The sequence below is a fragment of the Carcharhinus amblyrhynchos genome, chromosome 21, assembly GCF_965287045.1.
Source record: "Carcharhinus amblyrhynchos chromosome 21, sCarAmb.v2.hapA, whole genome shotgun sequence".
NCBI lineage: Eukaryota > Metazoa > Chordata > Chondrichthyes > Carcharhiniformes > Carcharhinidae > Carcharhinus > Carcharhinus amblyrhynchos.
This window is the reverse complement of record NC_137344.1, coordinates 13,224,018-13,247,813: the sequence shown is the minus strand read 5'-3', so window position 1 is coordinate 13,247,813 and position 23,796 is coordinate 13,224,018. Positions and strand designations below refer to the sequence as shown.

The window sequence follows — 23,796 nt, the reverse complement described above, 5'->3', positions numbered from 1 at the left end:
GAAATCAGTGTGAAACACATAGGGGAAGAATGGCCCATGACAATATTTTGAATAATGCATGCAGATCGCTGGTAGCGCCAGTGGAAAACCCTACAGCTTTCCTGTTGGCATGAATACTTAATCCCAATTTGGGAGGATAGTGGCATTGATTTTAATCTCTTCATGGCCTTGCCTCTCCCTGTTTCTGTAAGCTCTTCCAGCCCTGCAACTTCTTGAGATCATTTTAGTCCTCCAATTCTGGCCTCTTGGGCATTTGCTCATTTTCATCATTCTACCACTGGTAACGTGCTTTCAACTGCCTAGATCCTGATCTCTGGAATTTCTCCCTTAACATCTCTGCCTTCTTCCCCTTCTTTAATTCATTACTTAAAACATATCTCATTGACCATCTTTTGGACACCTGGCTTAATATTTCTTCATATAGCTGGGGCCAAACTTTGTTCCAAAACACTCATGTGAAACATCTCCATACATTTTACTATACTAAAGGGGCTAAGTAAACGTAAATTGGTAAGTTTACCTTAGATCTTCGGTGTTGCCGAAATACTTCTCCTCAAGCTAATATTCACAGATTCTCACATAGAGAGAGCGTACTCTTCAAATTCTTCAGGAAAATTGCATATTCCCACCCACTTAACATCCCTGCAGCTCTTTTTGCTCTCCATTCCATTCCCACTTACCATTATTTAATCCTCAAATTCTTCTGGGAAAATTACATAACCTCACCCACTTAACATTCCTGCAGCTCCTTTGTGCTCTCCATTCCATGTTCACTTTACCATTATTTAATCACCCATAAGTGAAAACAACTGAAGCAGGATTTTATGGGCTCGCTCTGAAATTGGCACAGGGAATATTTTTCTGACTTTACTTTCTCGCACAGTAAGAGCAGAGTGCTACTCTACAAACTCCATTGCCATGATCTCTTAGAAAATGAAAGCTTTAAAATGTGGACTTCTCTACATCCCTCAGTTCACTGCCTCTGTCGAGTATTTCTTCCTGAAAGAAAATAGAGTAAATGAGGGGAAAGACAGCATTTTTTGAAAGTGTGCTGGTTGACTTTGGTCAGCTGGAGTAGGAGATTTAGAGATAATCATGTTAATGTAGAAGAAGACATTTTAGGGATGTGGACACTATTGCCAGTAGAGGGGCTGAGTTGCCATAGTGCAAAAGTTGAGCTGGATCCCTGATTGACTGAAGTGTATTGTGAAGTGTTGCTTTGATGTGTGTAACGTGCTGATGAGCAGAGTAGGAAGGAAATAAAAGGAAGATTGTTTTCTGCCCAACCTTGCATTCCCACATGTGACAAATGAATTTCTTTCAGCACTACTTTGGAAAATAAGAAGTGGAGTGAATTGCCACATTTTTCTACTGATATTCCTAACTGGCTCGTTAGCATGCAGACCTACAAGTCTGTGCTTACTGCCCTCCCTCTCCGTCAGGAGAGCTTGGCGATTCTTTGTCTGAAAAGTTTTGCTTTGTGCCATGTTTTTCTGGTTTGGTTGGCTTCTCCAGGCCATTGCTTCTTTGCAGTCATAATTCTTGAAAATTACATAAAAGCAAATTACCATGGATGCTGGAATCTGAAGCCAAAAGAGAAAATGCTGGAAAACCTCAGCAGGTCTGGCAGCATCTGTGAGGAGAGAAGAGAGCTGATGTTTCAAGTCCGGATTACCCTTTATTAAAGCTTTGACAAAGGATCATCTGGACTTGTAACGTCAGCTCTTTTCTCTCCTTACTGATGATGATGGAGAGACTTCTGGAGCTCGTTCCAGCTGCCTCTCGATCCCAAGCAGTCACTCAAGGGCCAACGAGCGCTGTAAGGAAGGAGGAAATATTGGAGTCCAACCCAGGACCTTCAAACAGGCCATTACCAGTCCATCTGCATCTCCCCTTCCTGACAATGCTGCTACCACATTCTGCTGATCAACATACTCTGTGAACTATCTGTTCATCCTCTGGGTTCAGTAAACCCCTCTCAACTATCATGGGTCATATATTTTTAACTAATTAATTAATGCATCACACCTAAACTGTTGTTTCTTAATAAACTGTCTTAAAATTACTTATTAATAATCGACTGCCACTATCAAACTGTCCTCTAATTTGTTGCTGATATATGCAAACTGAACTGCCTTTTTAAATGCATTCTCATTTATATTTATTCTAATTAATTAAACTAATCTTCCACAAGATTTACATCAATGATTATACTTACGCATAAACAACTGAACTGACCAAACAAATAGACTCAAGATCATTGTTCACATTTACAAATTTCTCCACAATCATTCAACCATATATCCCCTACTCATGAAATTTTCTCACAATTATGTACTTTTTGTTCTTTGGTCAATCATTCATGATCACTCTTTCAACCAATTTGTGTCCGATTGCTGCAACATTATTTTCAAATTCTCTGAGGCAGGTTTTTTCCACTGTGTTTTTGTAACTGCGCCATTCTTCCTTCTCTTACAGGTCCAATTGATGTTCACGCTTTGTTTACTATTAAGTACTTTGATATTGTGTTAGAAGTAGACATACAAATTGTTGTAATATTTAAAATATCTTCCTTAATTATTTTATAGGCTCAAAAGAAAATAGTTGCCATGGAAGTTGAATTGCAAGCATTATCACAGTCAGCTGCTCTGTTTGAAGTTACTGTTCCTGATTGCAAACAATTAAAAGCTTGCCGCAAGGAAATAATACTGTTGAAAGAACTGTGGGATATGGCTATCCTTGTAAGTTTTATTTACTTTTTCTCTTCAGGTTTATAATTTTAATCATGATATAATGGTGTGATAACACCCATGAGCTGCATGGGGACTCATTAATTAACCTACATATAAGATGATGAATGGGATGGATAGGATAGAGGTGGAGAGGATCTTCCTGCTCAGAAAGGACAGTAGGACTAGAGGGCACAGCCTCAAGATAAAGGGGGCGCGGTTTAGAACGGAGTTGAGGAGGAACTTCTTCACTCAAAGGGTGGTGAATCTCTGGAATTCTCTGCCCGTTGAAGTGGTGGAGGCTGACTCGCTAAATATTTTTAAGACGCGGGTTGATAGGTTTTTGATAGGCAAGGGGATTAAGGGTTATGGAGAGAGGGTGGGAATGTGGAACTGAGACACGACAGATCAGCCATGATCTTATTGAATGGCGGGGCAGGCTCGAGGGGCTAGATGGCCTACTCCTGCTCTTATTTCTTATGTTCTTATGTTATGTTCTAACCTCCCATTTGGGCTTGTTGAATATGAGCTCCCTGGGGCTTGGTAATTAACCAACCAGGTGGAGCTCATATGCCAATCCCTCGATCAAGCAAGACCCTAAGAGGGCCCATTCACCTTTTAGTCCCAGCTGGGACCTGTTGTGTTCACCACAAGCTTGTGGTTATTGTTTATTTTCACTTTGTACAATAAAAGTACAATTTCTTCACAGCCGACTTCTAGAGTTATTATAAATGTGATGGACTGATTGTTAATAATTGTAGTTTCTTCTTGTGTTAGAATGAAGTAGCGGTAAATGCAAATTTTAGAAGTAGGTGCTTGAAGGAAGGATTTTAATTGAATGTTTTTTGGATGAACTGTGGTTAGGACAAGCATCAAGCATATGCACAGTGCAAGTCTCTATGCTGGTACTTGCTAAGTTTCTTCCAGTTCTAACATCTCTGTACATCCTTGTATCCTACCCTTTATTTGTTACAATGTAACTAATGGCAACAGGCTGTGGTGGTCAGCTGACCCAGTACAAAAGGAAGTAGATGGGGATTGGGAGAAAGCACTTGTGGCCCAAATGGTTACGTAACAAAGGATAGATATTAAACCTTTGGATTTACTTTGGGAAGTGGGCTCTTTTTTGTTTATTATTGCCTGCTACTGGAGAATTCTTACTGCCAGGTGAACAATGGTAGCAGAGGGAAACCCATTGCAGCTTGGTGCTTTTTTTTAAATCATAAAGCTTGAAGAGAAGCTACAGACTCTGGATACAACAATGGCAGAAGGTAAAAGCAAACATACATGACTTGATGTCCCCCTGTCTTTTTGGATACCAAGTCATACCACCAATAGAAAGCAGAAGTGGAAATGTGAATCTTTATTATTACAATGCTGATGAAAAAGCAGGATAAGGTCTTGACTTTGTCATTTCGGACCAGAAATAAGATAGGGAGCAAAGTGTTTTCTGACTGGACTGCAGATGTTCTAAATAAAGAAGGATTACAGCTCCTGTTGTGATATCTCGATAAATTTTATCAAAAAAAGTGATTTTAGAGAATTATGAAGGTGAATTACTTTTTATAGGATTGGAAGACAAAAACCAGTCCATGGAGGAATATATCCTGGAATTCAATAAAGGCTGTAACAGACTAATAAAATCTAGATTAGAGATTTCAGATGTGGTACATGCATGTAAAAATGGTACAGCAATTATCATGGGGAATTTTAATCTCCATATCAATTGGTCAAACCAGGTCGGTCAAGACAGCCTTGAGGAGAAGTTCATAGAATGTATCTGCGATAGCTTCCTTGAACAGTATGTAATGGAACCTACAAGAGAACAAGCTATCCTAAGTCTGGTCCTGTGTAATGACATGGGAATAATTAATGATCTTGCAATCAGGCATCCTCTTGGAAGAAGCGATCATAGTATGGTTGAATTTAAAATACACATGAAGCGTGAGAAGGTAAAATCCAATACCAGTGTCTTGTGCTTAAATAAAGGAGACTACAGAGGGATGGGGGAGGCGTTGGCTAAGGTAGACTAGGGGCAAAAACTTTATGGTGGGACAATTGAAGAGCAATGGTGGACTTTCAAAGTGCTCAGCATAAGCACATACCAGTGATAAGGAAGGACTGTAGAAAAAGAGATAATCAGCCATGGATATCTAAGGAAATAAAGGAAGATGTCAAAATGAACAAAAATGCATAATTAAATGGCAAAAATTAGTGCGAACCTAGAGGATTGTGAAGGTCAGCAGAAAGCTATGAAAAAAGCTATAATGAAAGGTAAGATGGATTATGAGAGTAAATTAGCTCAGAATATAAAAACAGATAGCAAAAGTTTCAGCAAATATATAAAACAAAAAAGAGTGGCTAAAGTAAACATTGGTTCTTTAGAGCATGAGAAGGGTGATGTAATAACTGGAAATGAGAAAATGGCTGAGGCATTGAACAGGTATTTTGTGTCAATCTTCACAGTGGAAGACACAAATAACATGCCAAAAATTGCTGACAGGAAGGCTATGGCAGGTGAGAAGCTAGAAAGTATCATTATCACGAAAGTGGTAGTGTTGGGCAAGTTAATGGGGCTAAAGGTAGACAAGTCCCCAGGTCCTGATGGACTTCCAGGGTAATAAAAGAGATGGCGGGAGAAATAGTAAATGCACTAGTAGTAATTTATCAAAATTCGCTGGACTCTGGAAAACAGCAGGTGTGACGCCTCTGTTTAAAAAAGGAGATAGACAAAAGGCAGATAACTATAGGCTGGTTACCTTAACTTCTGTAGTAGGGAAAATGCTTGTATCTGTCATCAAGGAAGAAATAGCAAGACCTCTGGATATAAACTGTCTCATTGGTAAGACGCAGCATGTGTTCATGAAGGAATGGTCATGTTTGACTAATTTGATGGAGTTCTTTGAGAACATTACATGAACAGTGGACAGTGGGGAATCTGTGGATGTGGTGTGTCTGGATTTCCAGAAAGCATTTGACAAGATACTGCACCAAAGACTGCTACGTAAGATAAAGGTGCACAGTGTTAGGGTCATGTATTAGCATGGATAGAGGATTGGTTAACTAACAGAAAGCAAAGAGTGGGGGTATATGGGTGGTTTTTTGGCTGGCAATCAGTGCCTTAGGGATCAGTGTTGGAACCACAATTGTTTACAATTTACATGGATCATTTGGAGTTGGGGGCCAAGTTGTAATGTGTCAAAATTCACAGATGGGTGGCAGAGCAATGTATGCAGAGGATGCTGAAAGTCTGCAAAGGGATGTAGATAGTCTAAGTGAGTGGGCGAGGGTCTGGCAGATGGAGTACAATGTTGGTAAATGTGAGGTCATCTATTTTAGTAGGAATAAGAGCAAACTGGACTATTATTTAAATGGTAAAAAATTGCAGCATGCTGCTGTACAGAGGGACCTGGGTGTCCTTATGCAGGAATTTCAAGGAGTTGGTTTGCAGGTGCAACAGGTAATTAAGAAGGCAGATGGCATTTTGTCCTTTATTGCCAAAGGGATTAAGTTTAAAAACAGCAAGGTTATGTTGCAGCTGTACGAGGTGCCACACCTGGAGTACTGTGTACAGTTTTGGCCCCCTTACTTGAGAAAGGATATAATGGCATTGGAGGGAGGGGAAGGAGGTGCAGAGGAGATTCACTAGATTGATTCTGGAGTTGAGAGTGTTGGCTTATGAGAAGAGACTGAGTCGACTGGGGCTATACTCATTGGAATTCAGAACAATGAGGGGAGATCTTATAGAAACATATAAGATTATGGAAGGAATAGATAAGATAGAAGCAAGGACGTTGTTTCCACGGGCAGGTGAAATTGGAACTAGAGGGCATAGCCTCAAAATAAGGAGAAGCAGATTTAGAACTGAGTTGAGGAGGAACTTCTTCACACAAAAGGTTGTGAATCTGTGGAATTCCCTCCCCTGTGAAGCAGTTGAGGCTACCTCATTGAATGTTTTTAAGGCAAGAATAGATAAATTTTTGAACAGTAAAGGAATAAAGGATTATGATGAGTGGGCAGGTAAGTGGAGCTGAGTCCACAAAAAGATCAGCCATGATCTTATTGAATGGCGGAGCAGGCTCGAGGGGCCAGATGGCCTACTCCTGCTCCTGATTCTTATGTTCATGTGTTCTCTTGGCTTTTAGATTGTTGGACTGTGCCTGCCTGTCTCAGATGGATAGTCTTCTGATAATGATAGGAATACAATTTAAGGGAACAGGGCCACTCTTTGATCAAATGATAACATCTTTAAAAAAAGTTTTTTGAGAGACAATTGTTCAAATCAGAACACCGTAGCACCCAGAGTAGGGGAGTCAGTGGAGGCCGTGGCTGCAGCCAGAGCAACAGGCACCGCACTCCCAGGATTGCAGAGCAACGCAGTCCATGGGAGGTAATATGTTGGGGAAGGGGATGTTCTTGGGGTGGGAGTGTAGGGAGATGGGCACAGGTGGGTCAACAGCAAGGGCAGTGGGGTGGTTTCAGTGGGACCTGCCTTCCCAATGTCCAGGCACTCAGTATGTGATTGAGGGACCCAACTTCCCCCTCTTTCACCTGGGAGGCTCCAGATGGCTGTATGTTTATCTGTTGTGCATGCCACATGGTGACATGCCCACCTGCAGTTGAGTTTATAGCACATTAACCTAATTAAGTGATCCTTAAGGGCCTCAATTGGTGACAGGACGAGAAAGTTGACTACGGACCTTATTGCCCAGAAATTAAAATGTTGTAGAGGCAGGAATGTGGTGGGCGTCTTGTATGCCACCATCTTATCTAAGTAATTACCCTTCCTGCCTCCATCTTATCTAAGTAATTACCCTTCCTGCCTCCAAGTTGCCACCTGTGAGAACCCAAAATCATGAATGGTTTTCTTAGAGCAAAGGGATACTGTTTCCAGTGACAGGAAGATTGGTGGCTTTGGTGATTGGCGAAAGGATGAAATGTGAAATCAGACAACTTTTTTTCACAGTGAGTTAGTATGAAATGGAATGCGCTGTCTAAAAGGTTGATGGAAATAAGTTGAAGAGCAACATTCAAAAGAGAATTAAATTAATACTTGCAAAATACGAATGTGCAGGAAAATGGGAAGGAATGGGGGTTGGAATTAATTGGTTAACTCTGCCACTAAGTTGGCACAGCTTTGGTGGGCTGAATTGCCTCCTTCGTGCTGCATGATCCTGTGATTCCTTGAGAAGAAATCCATATAAGTAACTTACAACTTGATGATATACTCGATGGTAAAACTGTTATTTTCTCTCCAAAAAGAACAGCAAATTTATTCCTCTTTTTACAAATTATCTCGAATTTGCAGGTTAGCTTAACCATTGAAGATTGGAAGACCACCAAGTGGAAAAACATTAGTGTGGAGAATATGGATGCAGATTGTAAAAAATTTGTTAAAGACCTGAGAAGTATGGATAAGGAGATAAGGGCATGGGATGCTTATTCTGGTTTAGACAACTTAATAAAGAACACAATGACTTCACTGAAAGCTGTAAGTGAGCTGCAAAATCCAGCTATAAGGGACCGCCACTGGCAACAACTCATGCAGGCAACAAAGGTATCAAACAGCAAAGCAGATTTTGTTAATTAAGACATGAATATTAAAAAAATTATGGTGTACAATAGTGTGGCCCATCATTTTCAGATGCGCACTACCCGTTGAGTTTATTTGGGCACTTTAATACACACAGCTGGTTGGGGAGGCATTCTGGCAGTTTCACGTCCTTCTGTCCTTATTTTTCTATCCTTCAGACTTGGTGACAATATAATATCACCTCATATAGGACAGTTATTTCTACTGTTTGTTTGATTGAATCCTGAACTGAGTTGAATATAACTGTAGACATAATTATTCCCATTGGGATTGATTACCTTACTTTAGTAAGTAGATAGGGGGTTTTAGAATATCTTAAATTAATTCCAGATTTCAATTGGCATCGACTGAAGCCTTTATCAATAGCGTTGAGGGAGAAATTTCTTGTGGAAAGCAGGGAATTCTTGACATCCTTCCTTGTGAAGGGTTAATAAGGAGGACTGCCTGCAGCTCCAGCATCCAGCCTGTAATCCTGCCTACATACTGCATATATGTTTAACTTATGCTTGTTGAGACCTGGGAATTTTGAGGCTACTTGTAACCAAATGGTATAAGAAAGTCCTGAATTCAATTCCTAAGCAAAGCTGTTCAATGATCTCAGCTGATCTGTCCATATACAACTGAAATAATATATAATCTGTGCCCTAGCTAAGGGCCTCCATTCCTTTGTTACATTCAGTGAGCCTGCTGAAGAAAGAATGTTGGAAGGACAGAATCAGCTATGGTGTCTCTCATGACACAGATAGCCTGCTGATATTCACGTTAGAAGAAAGAACCTGAAGCTGAATAAGTATTTCAATGGGGTAAATTTTCCTGTCCCGCCAGCTGCAGGAATGGTTGCAGATGGGATGGAAAATTTGGCCAAATATTTAATGGTCCGTTGGCCTCAGATGGGAATTTCTGGTCTCGGGGTTGGCATGACCAGAAAAATACCACTCAATGATAGGGAATAGAGAGGAAATTGATTTTTAAAGGAGAGATAAATTTGCTTTAAGAAGTGTAGAGAAACTCGGCATTGATTGTTTACTTTCTTTTATGGTTTTAACAGGTCAATTTTGTGATGTCAGAAGAAACAACCCTTGCAGATTTGTTGAGTCTACAATTGCATAATTTTGAGGATGAAGTACGCAATATTGTGGATAAGTCTGTAAAAGAGTCTGGAATGGAAAAGGTACTGGATTATTTGCTAATTTTAAAAATAATGAGATAAACTTCTGAATATTTAGAACTTTCAATTTTCACTGGCATACTGGCTACACAGTAAAGGATAGATCTTAGAAATTTGTATTCTTGCGAGATGGAACATCCAACATACTTTGCGCACCTGTCTTCTCTGAATTCCTTCTTGATATTCCCATATGGCAATATAAATTTTGTGTTGGGAATGCAGATTTATGACTTAAATATTGCTTAAGGATAGCTCTCCCTTAATTGTTTGATCTGGATGTGATCCATTTTCTGTGACTGAGGCCACTATTCATCTGTTCTCGGGTTAAGTACACCCGCCAGCTTGGAAAGGGAGTGCATTGCTTTGGCGCTGGGAGCACCTGTCAGATGGGATTCATCAATATGATGGATGCAAATACATGCATCCCGTGATTCATGCCAGCCAGCCTTACTATTCAGAGATTGAGACACCATTTTTAAAAGGTGTTCCATGTTCGTTGGATGAGTCCACCTCTTTCCAAAAATTGAAATAGTGCCCGACCTCCTTTCCAGGGGTGCACCACCAACCCCTCAGCAAAGAGCATCATCCCCCCCACCTCTCAAATAATGGATTATCCCACACCATTCAGGCCTGAGGGTGACTTGACCCAACCCCTTTCCTCAGCTCTCCTCTCCGCTCAAACCCCTTCCATACTCAGCCTCTTCCCTTCTCAGTGTCTGTACTCAGCCTCCCCCGCCCACCCACCACCAAGACCCCTACTCAGCCATCCTCCCCACTCTGGCCTGCCTTCAGGCCATGCCAATGGTTACTGTCCTGGCACCATGGCACTGACATTCTGTCCTGATGCCTTGGGCCCCGAGTAGAGTCAAGGAGGTAAGACCAATGCCCATGTACCCTCCGATACAGCTACGCTGCAGGGCAATAGCCTCACAAGAGTCCTGAGGATTGCGTGGACTTGGGCTGGTGGCAACAGATTGACCTCATAACTGTATCCTGGGATTGGAGTCTCATATCTGAACTGCCCCTTATAACCCTGGCAGACCTGAAGATTTCCTCTGGCGTGGTGATTTCAGGTAGCTCCCTCCTGCCTGTCAGCTGTGAAAATTTGAAGTGCCCAGTCACTTTAATCTCCATGCCCTTGGACATCTGATAACCACCATGACAGGGATGATCTTCAGGTCTGCCAGGGATAGAAGGGGCAGTCCAGCCATAACATCCTATCCCAGGGAGAGTGCTAAGTTCAAACCCTTGCCCTAGCCCAAGCCCACCCACCCCTGCAGCCTGGCATTGGAAGAGGGGCAGATGACTCCTGGACTTAATTTCAGGCAGCACGGTGGCACAGTGGTTAGTACTGCTGCCTCACAGCGCCAGGGAACCAGGGTCAATTCCTTGTTTGGGTCACTATCTGCGTGGAGTCTGCACATTCTCTTGTTTCTATGTGGGTTTCCTCTGCTAGTTTTCACCCACAGTGTGAAAGATGTGCTGGTTAGGTGCATTAGCCATGCTAAATTCTCCCTCAGTGTACCTGACATGCGCTGAAGTGTGACGACTAGGGGATTTTCACAGTAACTTCATTGCAGTGTTAAAGTAAGCCTACTTGTGACACTAATAAATAAACTTTAAAAAAACTTTCTTGACTCCTCCCCCTATCCCTTCAGGGCCCAAAGCACCAGGCCAGGATGTCAGTGCCAGAGTGCCAAGGGGCAGTACACCGTTGGTACTGCAAGGTGTATAACTTGAAGGCGGGTATGAGGAGTGGGGTGGGTGTCTGACAGGGCTCACTGTGCAGCTGTTGGTGGACGGCGCCTGAGTGGGAGCCTGAGGGGAGATAGGACCTAAGTGGGAGTCTTAGAGGGAAGAGGGCTGGGGCATTTGGGTGTTTGGTCACTCTTATGCCTGCATGGTGTATGGGAGGGTGATGGTGATTCATTATTTGAGTGATGGGTGGAGGATGCTCCGGAATTCGTGGTGCTCTTTGGACCCAAGGTCCATGCTGGTCATGACCGGCAGCAAAACCCGCCTAATGCATTTACTGTTGGATGGTGGGTAAATGATGTGGAGATGCTGGCGTTGGACTGCAGTAAGCACAGCAAGAAGTCTCACAACACCAGGTTAAAGTCCAACAGGTTTATTTGGCAGCACAAGCTTTCGGAATCTAGCTCCTTCATCAGGTGAATGAGGACTTGTGTTCACAAACAGGGCATATACAGACACAAACTCAATTTACAAGATAAGGAGCAAGATTCCGAAAGCTGTGCTGCCAAATAAACCTGTTGGACTTTAACCTGGTGTTGTGAGACTTACTGGCGGGTAAATGGCAGGGGGCTGATGCATAAACCATCAAGCCTGCTAATTGTATTAGCAATTATAATTGGGATGCCACCTGCTACAGGTAGGAACCTGATTGGGGCTGTGGGTCAAGTGAATCCCAATAGCTTCATACCCATTGGGAATCCTGATTTTTGGCTGATGCCCCATTCAACATGGCATTGGGATTTCTGCCAGTCATCTGACGAGTTCAATGAACCTCTGCCCCTCCTTAATATTCAAAAGTCAGTAGTGGAGGGATGGAAAGGAAACAGTAGACAAAACTTAAATTGTTATTTTACTGGCAGTGGATATCTACATGATGTTATGGACAAACCATCAAAAACAGTTGCAACAAAGTCCCACAGTTATTGTGTAGAACTTAGTAGGAGAGGCTGAGCAGTTTTTTTTTCTATATCTGCAGTGGAGGCAGTGCCACAGTGGAATTGTCACTGGACTAGTAATCCAGAGACCAGACCAATACCTGGCCTCTCGGGTTCAAATCCCACTGCAGTGGATGGTGAAATTTGGGTCCAATAATATTTAGGATTAATGCCAAAAACCTTCAGTCTTGTCTGTGCGATGCCCCTGCAGTGAATAGAATTTTGGATGGAACACTAACTTCCCCATTCATGCTGGCAGAGGGACAGGTATGAACAAGATTGGATAATCCTGCCACTCTAAAACTCTAAGACTGCCTCTGGATCTTTGAAGTATTTCCAGACCCTCTTCTGATCTGCATGGGGTCTTGGTGCAAGACTACCATGGATACAAATCGAAAATAAGGAAGGAGACAAGGATAGCCTCATCCACTTTTATTACCATGCTACTACTTGTTCTGTATCAACTGAAGTTATACTTGAAGTAAAATTGAATATCAAAAATACAAATAGAAAGAATCTGTTGATTTAATTGTACGAATGTTTAATTCTGTATTTTTCAGGTGTTGGCTCAGCTGGATAACACTTGGAGTACGATGGAATTTGAACATGAAGTTCATAGTAGGACAGGAATTATGTTGCTGAAAGGAAGTGATGAATTAGTAGAGACATTGGAGGACAATCAAGTTCAGTTGCAGAACCTGATAACTTCTAAATATATTGCATATTTCCTCAAAGAGGTCTCCAGCTGGCAACAAAAGTTGTCAACTGCAGACTCTGTCATTTCCATCTGGTTTGAGGTACAGAGAACTTGGGTTCATCTTGAGAGTATCTTTATAGGTTCTGAAGACATCCGTACTCAACTGCCAGAAGATTCCAAGCGTTTTGAGGCCATTGATGTTGACTTTAAAGTACGTAGTTTCCATAGTTGAGATATATAAATAATCATTCTTTATTTAAAACAGACAGTATTCCAAACAGATAATGGTCAGAATTCTCGGGCCCTTCATGTCATGCCTCCACTGCCAGCTAAAACTGAATTTGGTGCTCAGTCAAATCTCTGTTCTCTGCAATGGGACCAGAGAATCCCAGCCACGGGCAAGGTCAGAGAATTCCGGCCAATGTTCTAAAAACTTGTAATCACAGAATTTTGTTTTTCAATCATATAAATGTTGAATATGACTGTGTAGCCCTTTTGGTTATCATATGCTTTTATCTGGTGCTGACTGATTCATCTAGCTATTCTTAGAGTCTCCTGTTGCTCTATTCCTTTAGCTATACATCATTATAGGGTGTGATTTCTATTTGGAAAATCATAATGCAGCTCCTAGTTCAACTGCCATCCAAATTTTAAATGCAGGTGATTGGCAAAGGAAACTTGAAGGCGTTAGGATGGTAGGGATGAGATCTTCAATCATTCTTTGCTGCACTTTTTGACTGATCTATAAATGAACACTTTGTAACCTAGTTGGCTTGGATCAAAAGCTGTTTAAGTACACATTTTAAGATTTTACAGTTGTTTGGTCCTGTTTAATTTTGAAATACAAATAGGCAGTCCATGCAACTTGTTACAAAAGGGTGCAAAACTGCTTTCTTACTTTTCTTTTGTGATCCTTTTTGGTTAATGTATACCCCCCAACCCTTTGATATCAATTTCTGTTGACCCTCAAAGGTCATACTGAAATGGAGAGACAGGTGAAAGTAACACAGATGCAAGTAACAAAAAGGGAGTGATTTTTAATGCTGAGAACTAAACATATTTAACTATTAATGGATCGTCCAAAAAAGTTTTTTCAAATAAACTTTGGAAACTATAACTTATCTTTAGAGAGCTACTATCAGCAAAGCAGGCCAATAATTCAGCTATTCCATACATGTAAAGTGAGTAAAGGGAATCAGCTTGTATAGTCTATGAAGCATATTAACACTCCCTTCAGAATGGCCTTCCTGTATCAGTATCTGTTGGTTATTGTGCTTAACAGCTTGGTCTGAAATCCCAAACATGTTTGCCTCCAGCAAAGCCTGATGCCACTAGAAAACACCTTACAAATGTTGGATAATTGTGTTTTGTTCTTTTTAATATTGTTATAGATGCTGTTCTAACTCAAGTTTTTGTGTTAGTCCAAGACCGAGACTGAGGACAAGGTCACTTAGTTCTATCCTTTCTCTTAGTTTGCAATGGTGAAACTCTATTCTTCATACAACAATTTACTTCAAAAGAAATGCAGATAAACCACATAGTGAAGTCTGGTGCCAATTTTACCTCTGTTCAGAGCGTTAAGCATTGTAGAAATGCCCTCTCCGCCTAGGCTTGTCTCCTATCCTTTCGTAAAATTTCAGACATCAGGTGGATCCTTCCTCCCTTGGGTTTATTAAGACCCTTGAATGGCCAATTATGAGCTTATTACCTCCAATTTGGTATTTTATCTATAGCAAGAGAGGCCCCCATCATGTGGGGAGCCCACAGCTTTACCTTGCAGGCTGATGTTAGATAAATGAGGATACCTCTTTCTCTCCAAGATCATATCTTTGCCCACTAACCCTCCCCTCAATCTCTTGAACCCAAACCTCAATACCATCCACCAGCCCATGGCTGTGGCATGGACTTCTCTTATTTCTCAGCTCCACTTCTGTAGGACCAACTGTAATCCAAGCAGTATTCACCACTCCCACCTGTCACTGCTGGAATCACACAGCTGTTGGCCAATCAATTTATTGATTACTCTAAGGTTGGACACCCTCTCAAGATAGGAGTAGAAGTCTCACTTGCAAACAATTTTCACTGCTCCCAGCATTAAGTTGCAGCAGAGCAACTGTTGGAATTGTAGGTGAGCTCCCCCCAGCCTAGCTTTTTAGCGAGGGTGGTGAGAACTGTGGTGCCCAGTAAATTCAGCCCAGAGTTAGTTTCAGAATAAGAGGAAGGGTTTTTAGGACGGAGATGAGGAGAAATTTCTTTAGTCAAGCTGTTTAAAGCCCTACCTCAGAGATTTGGATACTCAGTCACTGAATATGTTTGAAGCAGAAGTTGATATATTTTTAGGTCAAAACATCATAAAATTCATTGGATAGTGCAGGAAGGAGGATTTGAGGTAGAAGATCTTATTGAATGATAGAGTAGGCTGTTTGGATCAAATTTCCTATTTGCAGTTATGTTGTGTTTTTGAAGGAACCCAAAATAGGAGCAGCAACTAGGATGCACAATTAATCCATTCTCTTCGTTTCCAATGCAGCAGCATGCAATCTTTGTACTTCACTTAGCAGCACTCTTAGTAGCGTCAGAGGCAAGCGTATGTTCAAGATAACCTGCACTATTAAAGAGGAGATGCATTTTTACTGGAATCAAAGTCATTCTAAGAATGAGTTTGACCTGAGAATGATACAACAGTGTCACAGTATGACAGACAGCTAGTTCCAGAATTCTACTATATGGAAGTAACCCTACACATTGGCTTCATTCAGAGTGGGACATTCTGCATTCAGCTGCATGATTGTTACCCCATCTATGCAATTTTTTTCATAGTAAGAAGTCTGACAACACCAGGTTTAAGTCCAACCAATTTATTTGATAGTAAACTCACAAGCTTTCGGGGTTTGCCCTTCGTCAGGTGAATGGAGAGTTCTGAACTTCGACATCAATTTTTACATAGGCAGAAACCATTGAAAATGATGGGATGCTGTTATCTAATGTTGCTTTGCATATCCAATATCCATCCTTAGCTAACAACTTGTTTTGATTGAAAAGCAACAAATGGTTTAAGGATGCACCTTTCGTTTTCCTCCACCCTCTCACCACACTTAGAACATAGTGAGCTTTTTGGCCCCTTGAGCCAACAGTCCCTTTCTTAAATAGAGCTGAGGTGAGTCATAGACCACTTTAACTTCAATAGTAATCAACACCTAATGAGGCCCTATTCAGGCTTTAGGTGGTTTCAAAGACATGATTTCTCCTTTTTGGGCAGTTTACAATGTAGTGGTGTGGGGAAGCACATTGGAAACAGTGATTCACAATCCCTCTAGCATTCCTTTGATTGAAACATCTTTTATCAGTTCCCCATGTGCGTCTTCTTTCCCCCTTTTCAAATCGATTATAACCATTTTCAACACTACGCCTGTTGTTAATCTAACTGTCTCTGTTTATGGGCCTTCATGTACCATTTGGCCTGGCACACGGCTGAGTCACCATTGACTCCTCCGTTCTGGGCATAATGGCATTCTGGTCTGCATTGAACAGGATAGTGAGGAAGGATTGTTTCCTGAAAAACTTTTTTAATGTTGCTGATGTTTGATCAAAGCAGCCTCAGTTTCCTTCAATTGTATTCCAGTCATTACTAAAAAAAGGAGTATCCATTTGCGACAGACATCCACAGTCCAACAACTTACAGGCCAACACTGCACCTGAGATCTCCAAGTTAAATTTCATTAGCCTGTTACAGCCCCTATCAAAATCCCTGATATACTCTTCCATAGACTGGGTATCTTGTCTCCTAATCCTGTCAAATATCACCCATCCTTCATAATTCTCAAGAACTCATCTTTTTGGTAAAACTCATCTCGGTATTGTAGCAGGAGCTGTAGCCCTTCTTCTCTATGTAGGGCATCTGCCATCTAAATCGGAAAATACTTTGCTTCTTGCTCCTAATTGGAAGTGACAAAGCTAATACCATACCTTGCTTTTTTTTTCAATATTGTGGTGACAAGGGTCCACATTTCCACCTCTGCCTTCCATTGCCGATATGATTCGGCATCTGAAATGACATGGGGACAATCAAATCCCACTGGTTTATTTCTCCTTCAAAAACAAACACCAAGTTACAATAGGTTTTCCTCTGTTACCAGTGTTTAATCAGAAGGAACTCTTCAAATGCAGACAATAAAAATATAACAAAACTTACTCTAACTTATAAATCAAAGAAAGGGTTTAATAAAGAAACTCCATTACTCCAAACTTGGAACTTCACCCTGGGCCACCCCAAGCTCCTTACAATTCCCAGTAAGTTCTTATTTATAGTGAATCAGCAGGTCAGATGACCATCAATCACGTTCTGTAACTGGTTCAATGGTTTACTGGGTCAGCTGACCCTTGCAGCTTGTTACCATTGGTCACATTACATCCAAGACAATGTTGTCACCGGTTGCATTCTAATATTAACTTGGCTACTTAAAAAACTCAAAAAAAGACTTACCAGTTCAATTCCCACTTTGTTCCTAATTCCCAAATATATTCACTAACTCTGGTTGTGTGTCACTGGGGTGATATCTCTAAAAGTTTTTAAGTTTAAAGTTGATTTATTACTATGACAAGTAGGCTTACATTAACACTACAGTGAAGTTACTGTGAAAATCTCCAAATTGCCACACTCTGCTGCCTGTTTGGGTACACTGAGAGAGAATTTAGCATGGCCAGTGCACCTAACCAGCATGTCTTTGGACTGTGGAAGGAAACTGGAGCACCTGGAGGAAACCCATACAGACATGGAGAGAATGTGCAGACAGTGATCCAAGCCAGGAATTGAACCTGGAGCTGTGAGGCAACAGTGTTAACCACTGTGCCACCGTGCTGCCTCTCTGAGTGCTCATACGCCCACTTGCTAAGGGTGTGCTTCCAACATTCCCTTTCTTAAATAGAGCTGAGCTAAGAGCTAAAAGCACTATGTGTTGTCCTACATCACATCAACTGATGTGGCTTCAGAAGCAGCTCACAACCACCTTCTCAAGCACAATAAATGCTGGCTTAGCCAGTAATGCTCACATCCCAAAAAAGGAATAAAAAGAAATCCTACCCCATTCTGCTACTTGTATCCTATCCTGCACGAACTCTCACTCTGCAACACATTATCATTGCAGTATATTGTTTTGCACTTGCCAGTATGTCAAGTTAAAAGTCCTTATGCTTGTGTTTAAATACCCCATGACCTCCTCCAGTCCAAGATCCCTGTCTGCTAAATTCTCCCTGCTTTTGCCTCTGGCCTCTTGTGTTAACCATTTTGCTCCCATAACTTCAGAATCTAGAAACTGTGGTCTGGAATTCCATCCATGAATCCCAATACCCTTTCTTTTCTTTTATGAGATTTTCCTTCAAACCCACTTTTTGAACAAGTTTTTGTTCACCCCTCTTAATATCACCTTTTTGGCAGTGCCTATTTTTGCCTGATCACAGCCATGTGAAGCTCTTTCAGACATTTTTCTCCAACAAAGCACTGTATAAATGTAAGTTGTCATTGTTCTTGCTTGTGTTGGATGTTGAAAAGCTATCATTACCAAGCTTGTATTAAAGGTTCTGTTCTTCACATGGAGGTATTTTGCACATGACATGTATCTTTTCATGCCAAAGATCAAACAGTCTTTGGGAATTGAGTATTAGTGTCATTTATGCATTGCAGAGAGGTATCCTTTATATATAGGACAAGAATGGGATAATTAAATACTTGACATTACAAAATCAGACCAAGTCTCATTGAAATATTGCCATTTTCTGCAGTCATGCTGTGAACTTACTCCTGTTACTATATGGAGGACACATTCATCTGAAGAATGAATTTAACACTATCTGGTTGCTAAACTTTCATTTCGTACTCTGCAGGAAATCATGGCAGATGCAATAAAGACTCCAAATGTAGTCGTAGCAACAAATAAACCTGGTTTGTATGACAAGCTTGAAGAAATACAGGGACGGTTAGTTGCTGCTTAATATATTTTTATGTTTATGTTCATATAAATCTTCTAATACTATTTATTATCAGCAAATCATTGAAAATATGTTTTTCATACTAGCACTGTTTCACTATACTAATTCAAGATACTAATTGATATAGGGATAAGCAGATCAGGAAGGTCAATGCATGGTTGAAAACCTATTGTGGGAACGAAAAGCTCCATTTCATGGATACTAACTCTAGTACTGGGAAAAACAATATAGGGAGGACAGTGGGTATGGTGAGGGAACTGGTGAAAAATAAAAGTAGTAACTGAGATTAAAGGTCAGATCAAGGTGCAGAATAAGGTTAGCAAACATAGTCAGGAAACCAGTACAGTTTTAAACATAAAGGCTGGAATTTTCCAGCCATTCTTGCCAGCGAGATCTTCTGGTCCCAGCAATAGCGAATCTTGTGGCAGGGCTTGCATAGAATGAATATCCTCATTGACAGCTCCAGGATGCTGCTGCCATGAAAAACACCATGTGGGGTGAGGGTTAGGGGAGGGGGGTGCCTAAGATCCCACCCAAAGTATCACATACCTTAAAACTAAAGTGAAGAGAATAATTAATAATTTAGTAATAACAAACTAAATTGCTAGGACTGCAATGTTCGCAGCATCTGAAACAAAGCAGATGAACTGGAGGTAATACCTTGTTATGAGGTGCCAGATATAGTTGTATAACTAAATATGATTATATAAAGAAAGTGATTGTCAGTTAAATATTATAGAATACAAAAAAACTGAATCTTAAGAGAATAGACCGTCATCCAATAAGAAGGTTGCTCGTAAATCCAGAATGCTCAGGTGATTGAGGTGGACTTCATCATGCCCTTTTAACTGAGTCATGATATTAGCACCTTGCTATCAGTCTAGCTGGCCTTAGATGTGATGGTGGCAGTGATCAGAATGGCTGCAGGAGAGCTTGATTTCAAAGCAATTGGAAGCTCAAAAGTTGTTAGGAAAATGTGGGAAACTTGCCACCCAGTTTTCTAACTCTTCCCTGGAGGTTGTACTGATGACGGAAGATCAGCCTTTAATATTGCAGAAAAGAGAGACATATAGCTGAAGCTTTGCTTGCACTCATCAAGGCAAGCACAAAAAAACAAAATATCAAACAATCATAATTTATACTCCAGGAGGAAAGGGAGCAGATTGGTTGCTAAGTTTCTAATTTTTTCTAAATGACCAAGTCATTATAGAAGAAAGCAAAATAATAGGTTCTCCAAGCTCCCAAGTAATTCAAAAAAATGCAAAGCTTGAACATATTCCTTTTGTTTGTAAAGAACGGGTACATGTGAATAAAACAAATATCATTATAGACCATGAATGTACATTACTTCTAACAAATGAACCACAATACAAGCTTGACTAATTGCTGGTGTAGCTTTTAGCACACTCAGCAGTGTTAAATGAATGCTGCCCAATCACAGAGTCATGTCTAACAATAGATGTTTGTTTTAGATTTTGTGAGCATATCTGCCATTATAAAGAATTGCAGGAACATGTTGATTATTTCAATCAGCCAGTTGCTGGGAATACAGCCTTCATACCAGCACTGATATTCAAACATAACATTGCTCAGTTGGTAAAATTAACATCTCTTTGGACTGATGGCAGCATCATGTTTGTGGAAAATACCACCTGTGTAACCATTGCAGAGAAGCAGTGTGAAATGTCTTGTTTAACCTATTGTTAAAATTTTTTGGGATATTTTGCCTTTCCAGGATATTTTGCCTTTCCAGGACTGAAGTGAACCAGTCAGTTTTTAGGTCCAAATGTGGCAGTCTTAGGCCTATTTGCATGATGCACCAAACAACGGATTACCTTGCAGAATAGCTTTGATAATCTTTATTTCTGCATCAGCCTTGTATGGTGAGCAAATGGCCAGGGCTCTATTTACAAGACTGCTGATAAAAGCAAGCTTATAGCATTTGGAATTATACAAATCCCAATATCTATATTAGTTGGTCAGGGTAGGTTTGTGTAGACAGTAGCGAAAAACGCTTGAGCAAATGTCTCAACAAGAATGTCAAGGAAAGGAAACAACTTCGTCTGTTTCTTCACAAAAATGAATTTTAGCACAAAATGCAACATATTATGTTGTGTAAGGAAATCCTTATCAAAAATCCTTACCAAACAGTATCACCTTTGTGTCGGAATTATGCGTCACGTAGGAGTTTGGGCTCATTCATCAAACACACGTGTTTTGTAGAAACTGATGAAACTATTAGTGAGAGCTGGACCTGGAAGGGATCCCATGCATCTATGTGGGCATACGTGGTGTCAGTAAAACAGAACTTGATTGTGCAAGTTGTCTAGTTTATAGTTCAGTAATGCAGATTTTTACAGCGTATGTGGAAAACTTGCTAAGGACTGGCTATAGTAATTTACTTTATTCATTTATAGAATGTGGGCGTCGCTGGCTGGGCCAGCATTTATTGCCAAAAATTAATTGCCCTTGAGAGGGTGGTGGCGAGTTGCCTTCTTGAACTGTTGAAATTCATGTGTATAGGTGCGCCCACAGTGCTCTTGGGGAAGGAATTTCAGGATTCTGACCCAGAGACTATGAAGGAGAAGCAATATATTTTTAAGTCAGGACGGCAAATAACATAAGAACATAAGAAATTAACATAAGAAGTAGGAGCAGGAGTAGGCCATCTAGCCCTTCGAGCCTGCCCTGCCATTCAGTAAGATCATGGCTGATCTGAAGTGGCTCAGTTCCACTTTCCCACTTTCTCCCCATAACCCTTAATTCCCTTGCCTACCAAAAACCTATCTACCCGTGACTTAAATATATTTAGACATGGAGGGAAACTTGGTGGTGTTCACAGGTATCTGCAGCCCTTGTTCTTCTATAAGGGAGAGGTAGTGGGTTTGGAAGGTGCTGCCCAAGGAGATTTGGTGAGTTCCTACACTGCACCTTATAGATGATACACAGAGCCGTCACTGTGCTTCAGTGGAGGAGGGAATCAATGTTAGTGGATTGGGTGGCAATCAAGTGAGCAGCTTTATCCTGGTGTGAAGTTTTTTGAGTGGTGTCGGAGTGCTGCCTTGTGGACAATCTTTGGAGAGTCAGGAGATTATTAGATTCACTCTTGTTGGAGCTGGACAGTTCCTGGCACTTCTGTGATGTGAATATTACTTGCCATTTCTCAGCCCAAGCCCGGATAGTGTCTAGGACGTGCTGCATTTGTATTTGAATATGAATGTGCGATCATCAATGAGCATCTACACTATGATCTTATGATGGAAGGAAAGTCATTGATAAAGCAGCTGAAGATGGTTCAGGTCAGAGCTGAGTCAGGCTAAGTGTTAATGAGCAGATTTTGTTAAGCATATGCTGTTGATAGCACTGTTGATGATTCCTTACATCACTTCACGAATGATCAAATGGAGATAGCTGAGGCAGCAATTGGCTGGCTTGGATTTAAGTTTTAAAGTTTATTTATTCATATCATAAGTAGGTTTACATTAACACTGTGATTAAGTTACTATGAAAATCCCATCGTAGCCAACTCTGGTATCTGTTCGGGTACATTGAAGGAGAATTTAGCGTAGCCAATGCACCTTCGGATTATGGGAGGAAACTGGAGCACCCGGAGGAAACCAATGCAGAGATGGGCAGAATGTGGAGACTCCACACAGACAGTGACCCAAGCTGGGAATTGAACTTGAGTCCCTGGTGCTGTGAGGCAATAGTGTTAACCACTGTGCCACCATGCCTTGGATTTTGTCCTGCTTTTTGTATACAGGACATATTTGGGCAATTTTCCATCTTGCTGGGTAGTTGCTAATATTGTAGATGTAATGGAATACTTTCCTAGGGGTGCAGTAAATTCTGAAGCATAAGCGTTCCATACTATTGTTAGAATGTTGTCAGAGCTCATAGTCTTTGCAGTATCCAATGCTTTCATCCATTTGAAAAAACATGAAATTAATCAAATTTGCTGAAAACTGGTATCTGTGATGCTGAGAACCTAGAGAGGAGGCTGAGATGGATTCACTTCTGGCTGATTATTATTGTAAATGTTTCAGTCTTATCTCTTGCACTGATGTCTTGTATTCCCCCATCAGGAGAGGAGCGTCCTCCTCTAGTGAGTTATCTAATTATCCATCACCATTCATGACTGGATGTGATAGAACTACAGAACTTTGATCTGTTGGTTGTGGGAACGTTTAGCTCCGTCTATCTGCTTTCTGCTTATATCATTTGTCAAGCAAATAGTCCTGCAAATAGCTTCTTCTGGTAGACATTTCTTTTTTGGTATCCTTAGTGCTGCTCCTGGCATACCCTTCTGTGTGCTTGATTGAACCCATATTGATCTCTTGGCTTATAATGGTAGAGTCAAGATATGCTATGCCATGAGTTTACAAATGGTTGCATACAGGTTGTAGATGATTGATGGCCACCGCACCACATGATTGCCTGTACTGAGTTGCTAGGTCTGTCCAAAATCAATCCCATTTAGCTAACAGTGCCACACAATACAATGGAGAGTATCTTCAATGTGAAGACGGGTCTTCAACTCCACAAGCATTGTATGATCATCACTCCGACCTAGATCATCATCAACAAATGTATCTGCGACAGGCAGAGGATAGGGTCAAGTATGTTTTTCTCTCCTCTGGATTCTTTGCCATTCTCAGTGCATTCTCCAAGTGGTATTCGACATGGAGGAGTATTGATTCTTCACATGCAAGGGGTGTGGGGGAGGGTGTGCTGATGTGCACTACAAGGTTTCCTTTTCCATGTTTTTCCTGATGGTATGAGACTTCATGAGGTCTGATGTTGCGATGTTGAGGACTCTGAGGGTAACTTTCTTCTCACTGTGTATCACTGTGTTGCATCTCTGTTGCATCTATCATGCCAGTGGGACAGGACATAGAGGAATGGTGATGATGGTTGATGGTCTGAGATGTTAT

At 41.0% G+C, this 23,796-nt stretch overlaps 1 protein-coding gene across 1 annotated transcript in view; it reads left to right on the top strand.

Annotated features, from left to right (window-relative positions):
• Nucleotides 1-23,796, top strand: part of LOC145356565 (dynein axonemal heavy chain 17-like) — an 811,195-nt gene that overhangs the window by 286,309 nt on the left and 501,090 nt on the right. The window contains exons 25-29 of the mRNA XM_080209339.1: nucleotides 2,589-2,741; nucleotides 8,038-8,286; nucleotides 9,371-9,493; nucleotides 12,741-13,088; nucleotides 18,758-18,849. Coding sequence (XP_080065465.1) covers nucleotides 2,589-2,741; nucleotides 8,038-8,286; nucleotides 9,371-9,493; nucleotides 12,741-13,088; nucleotides 18,758-18,849 — 965 coding nt within the window. The remainder of the gene's footprint in view (nucleotides 1-2,588; nucleotides 2,742-8,037; nucleotides 8,287-9,370; nucleotides 9,494-12,740; nucleotides 13,089-18,757; nucleotides 18,850-23,796) is intronic.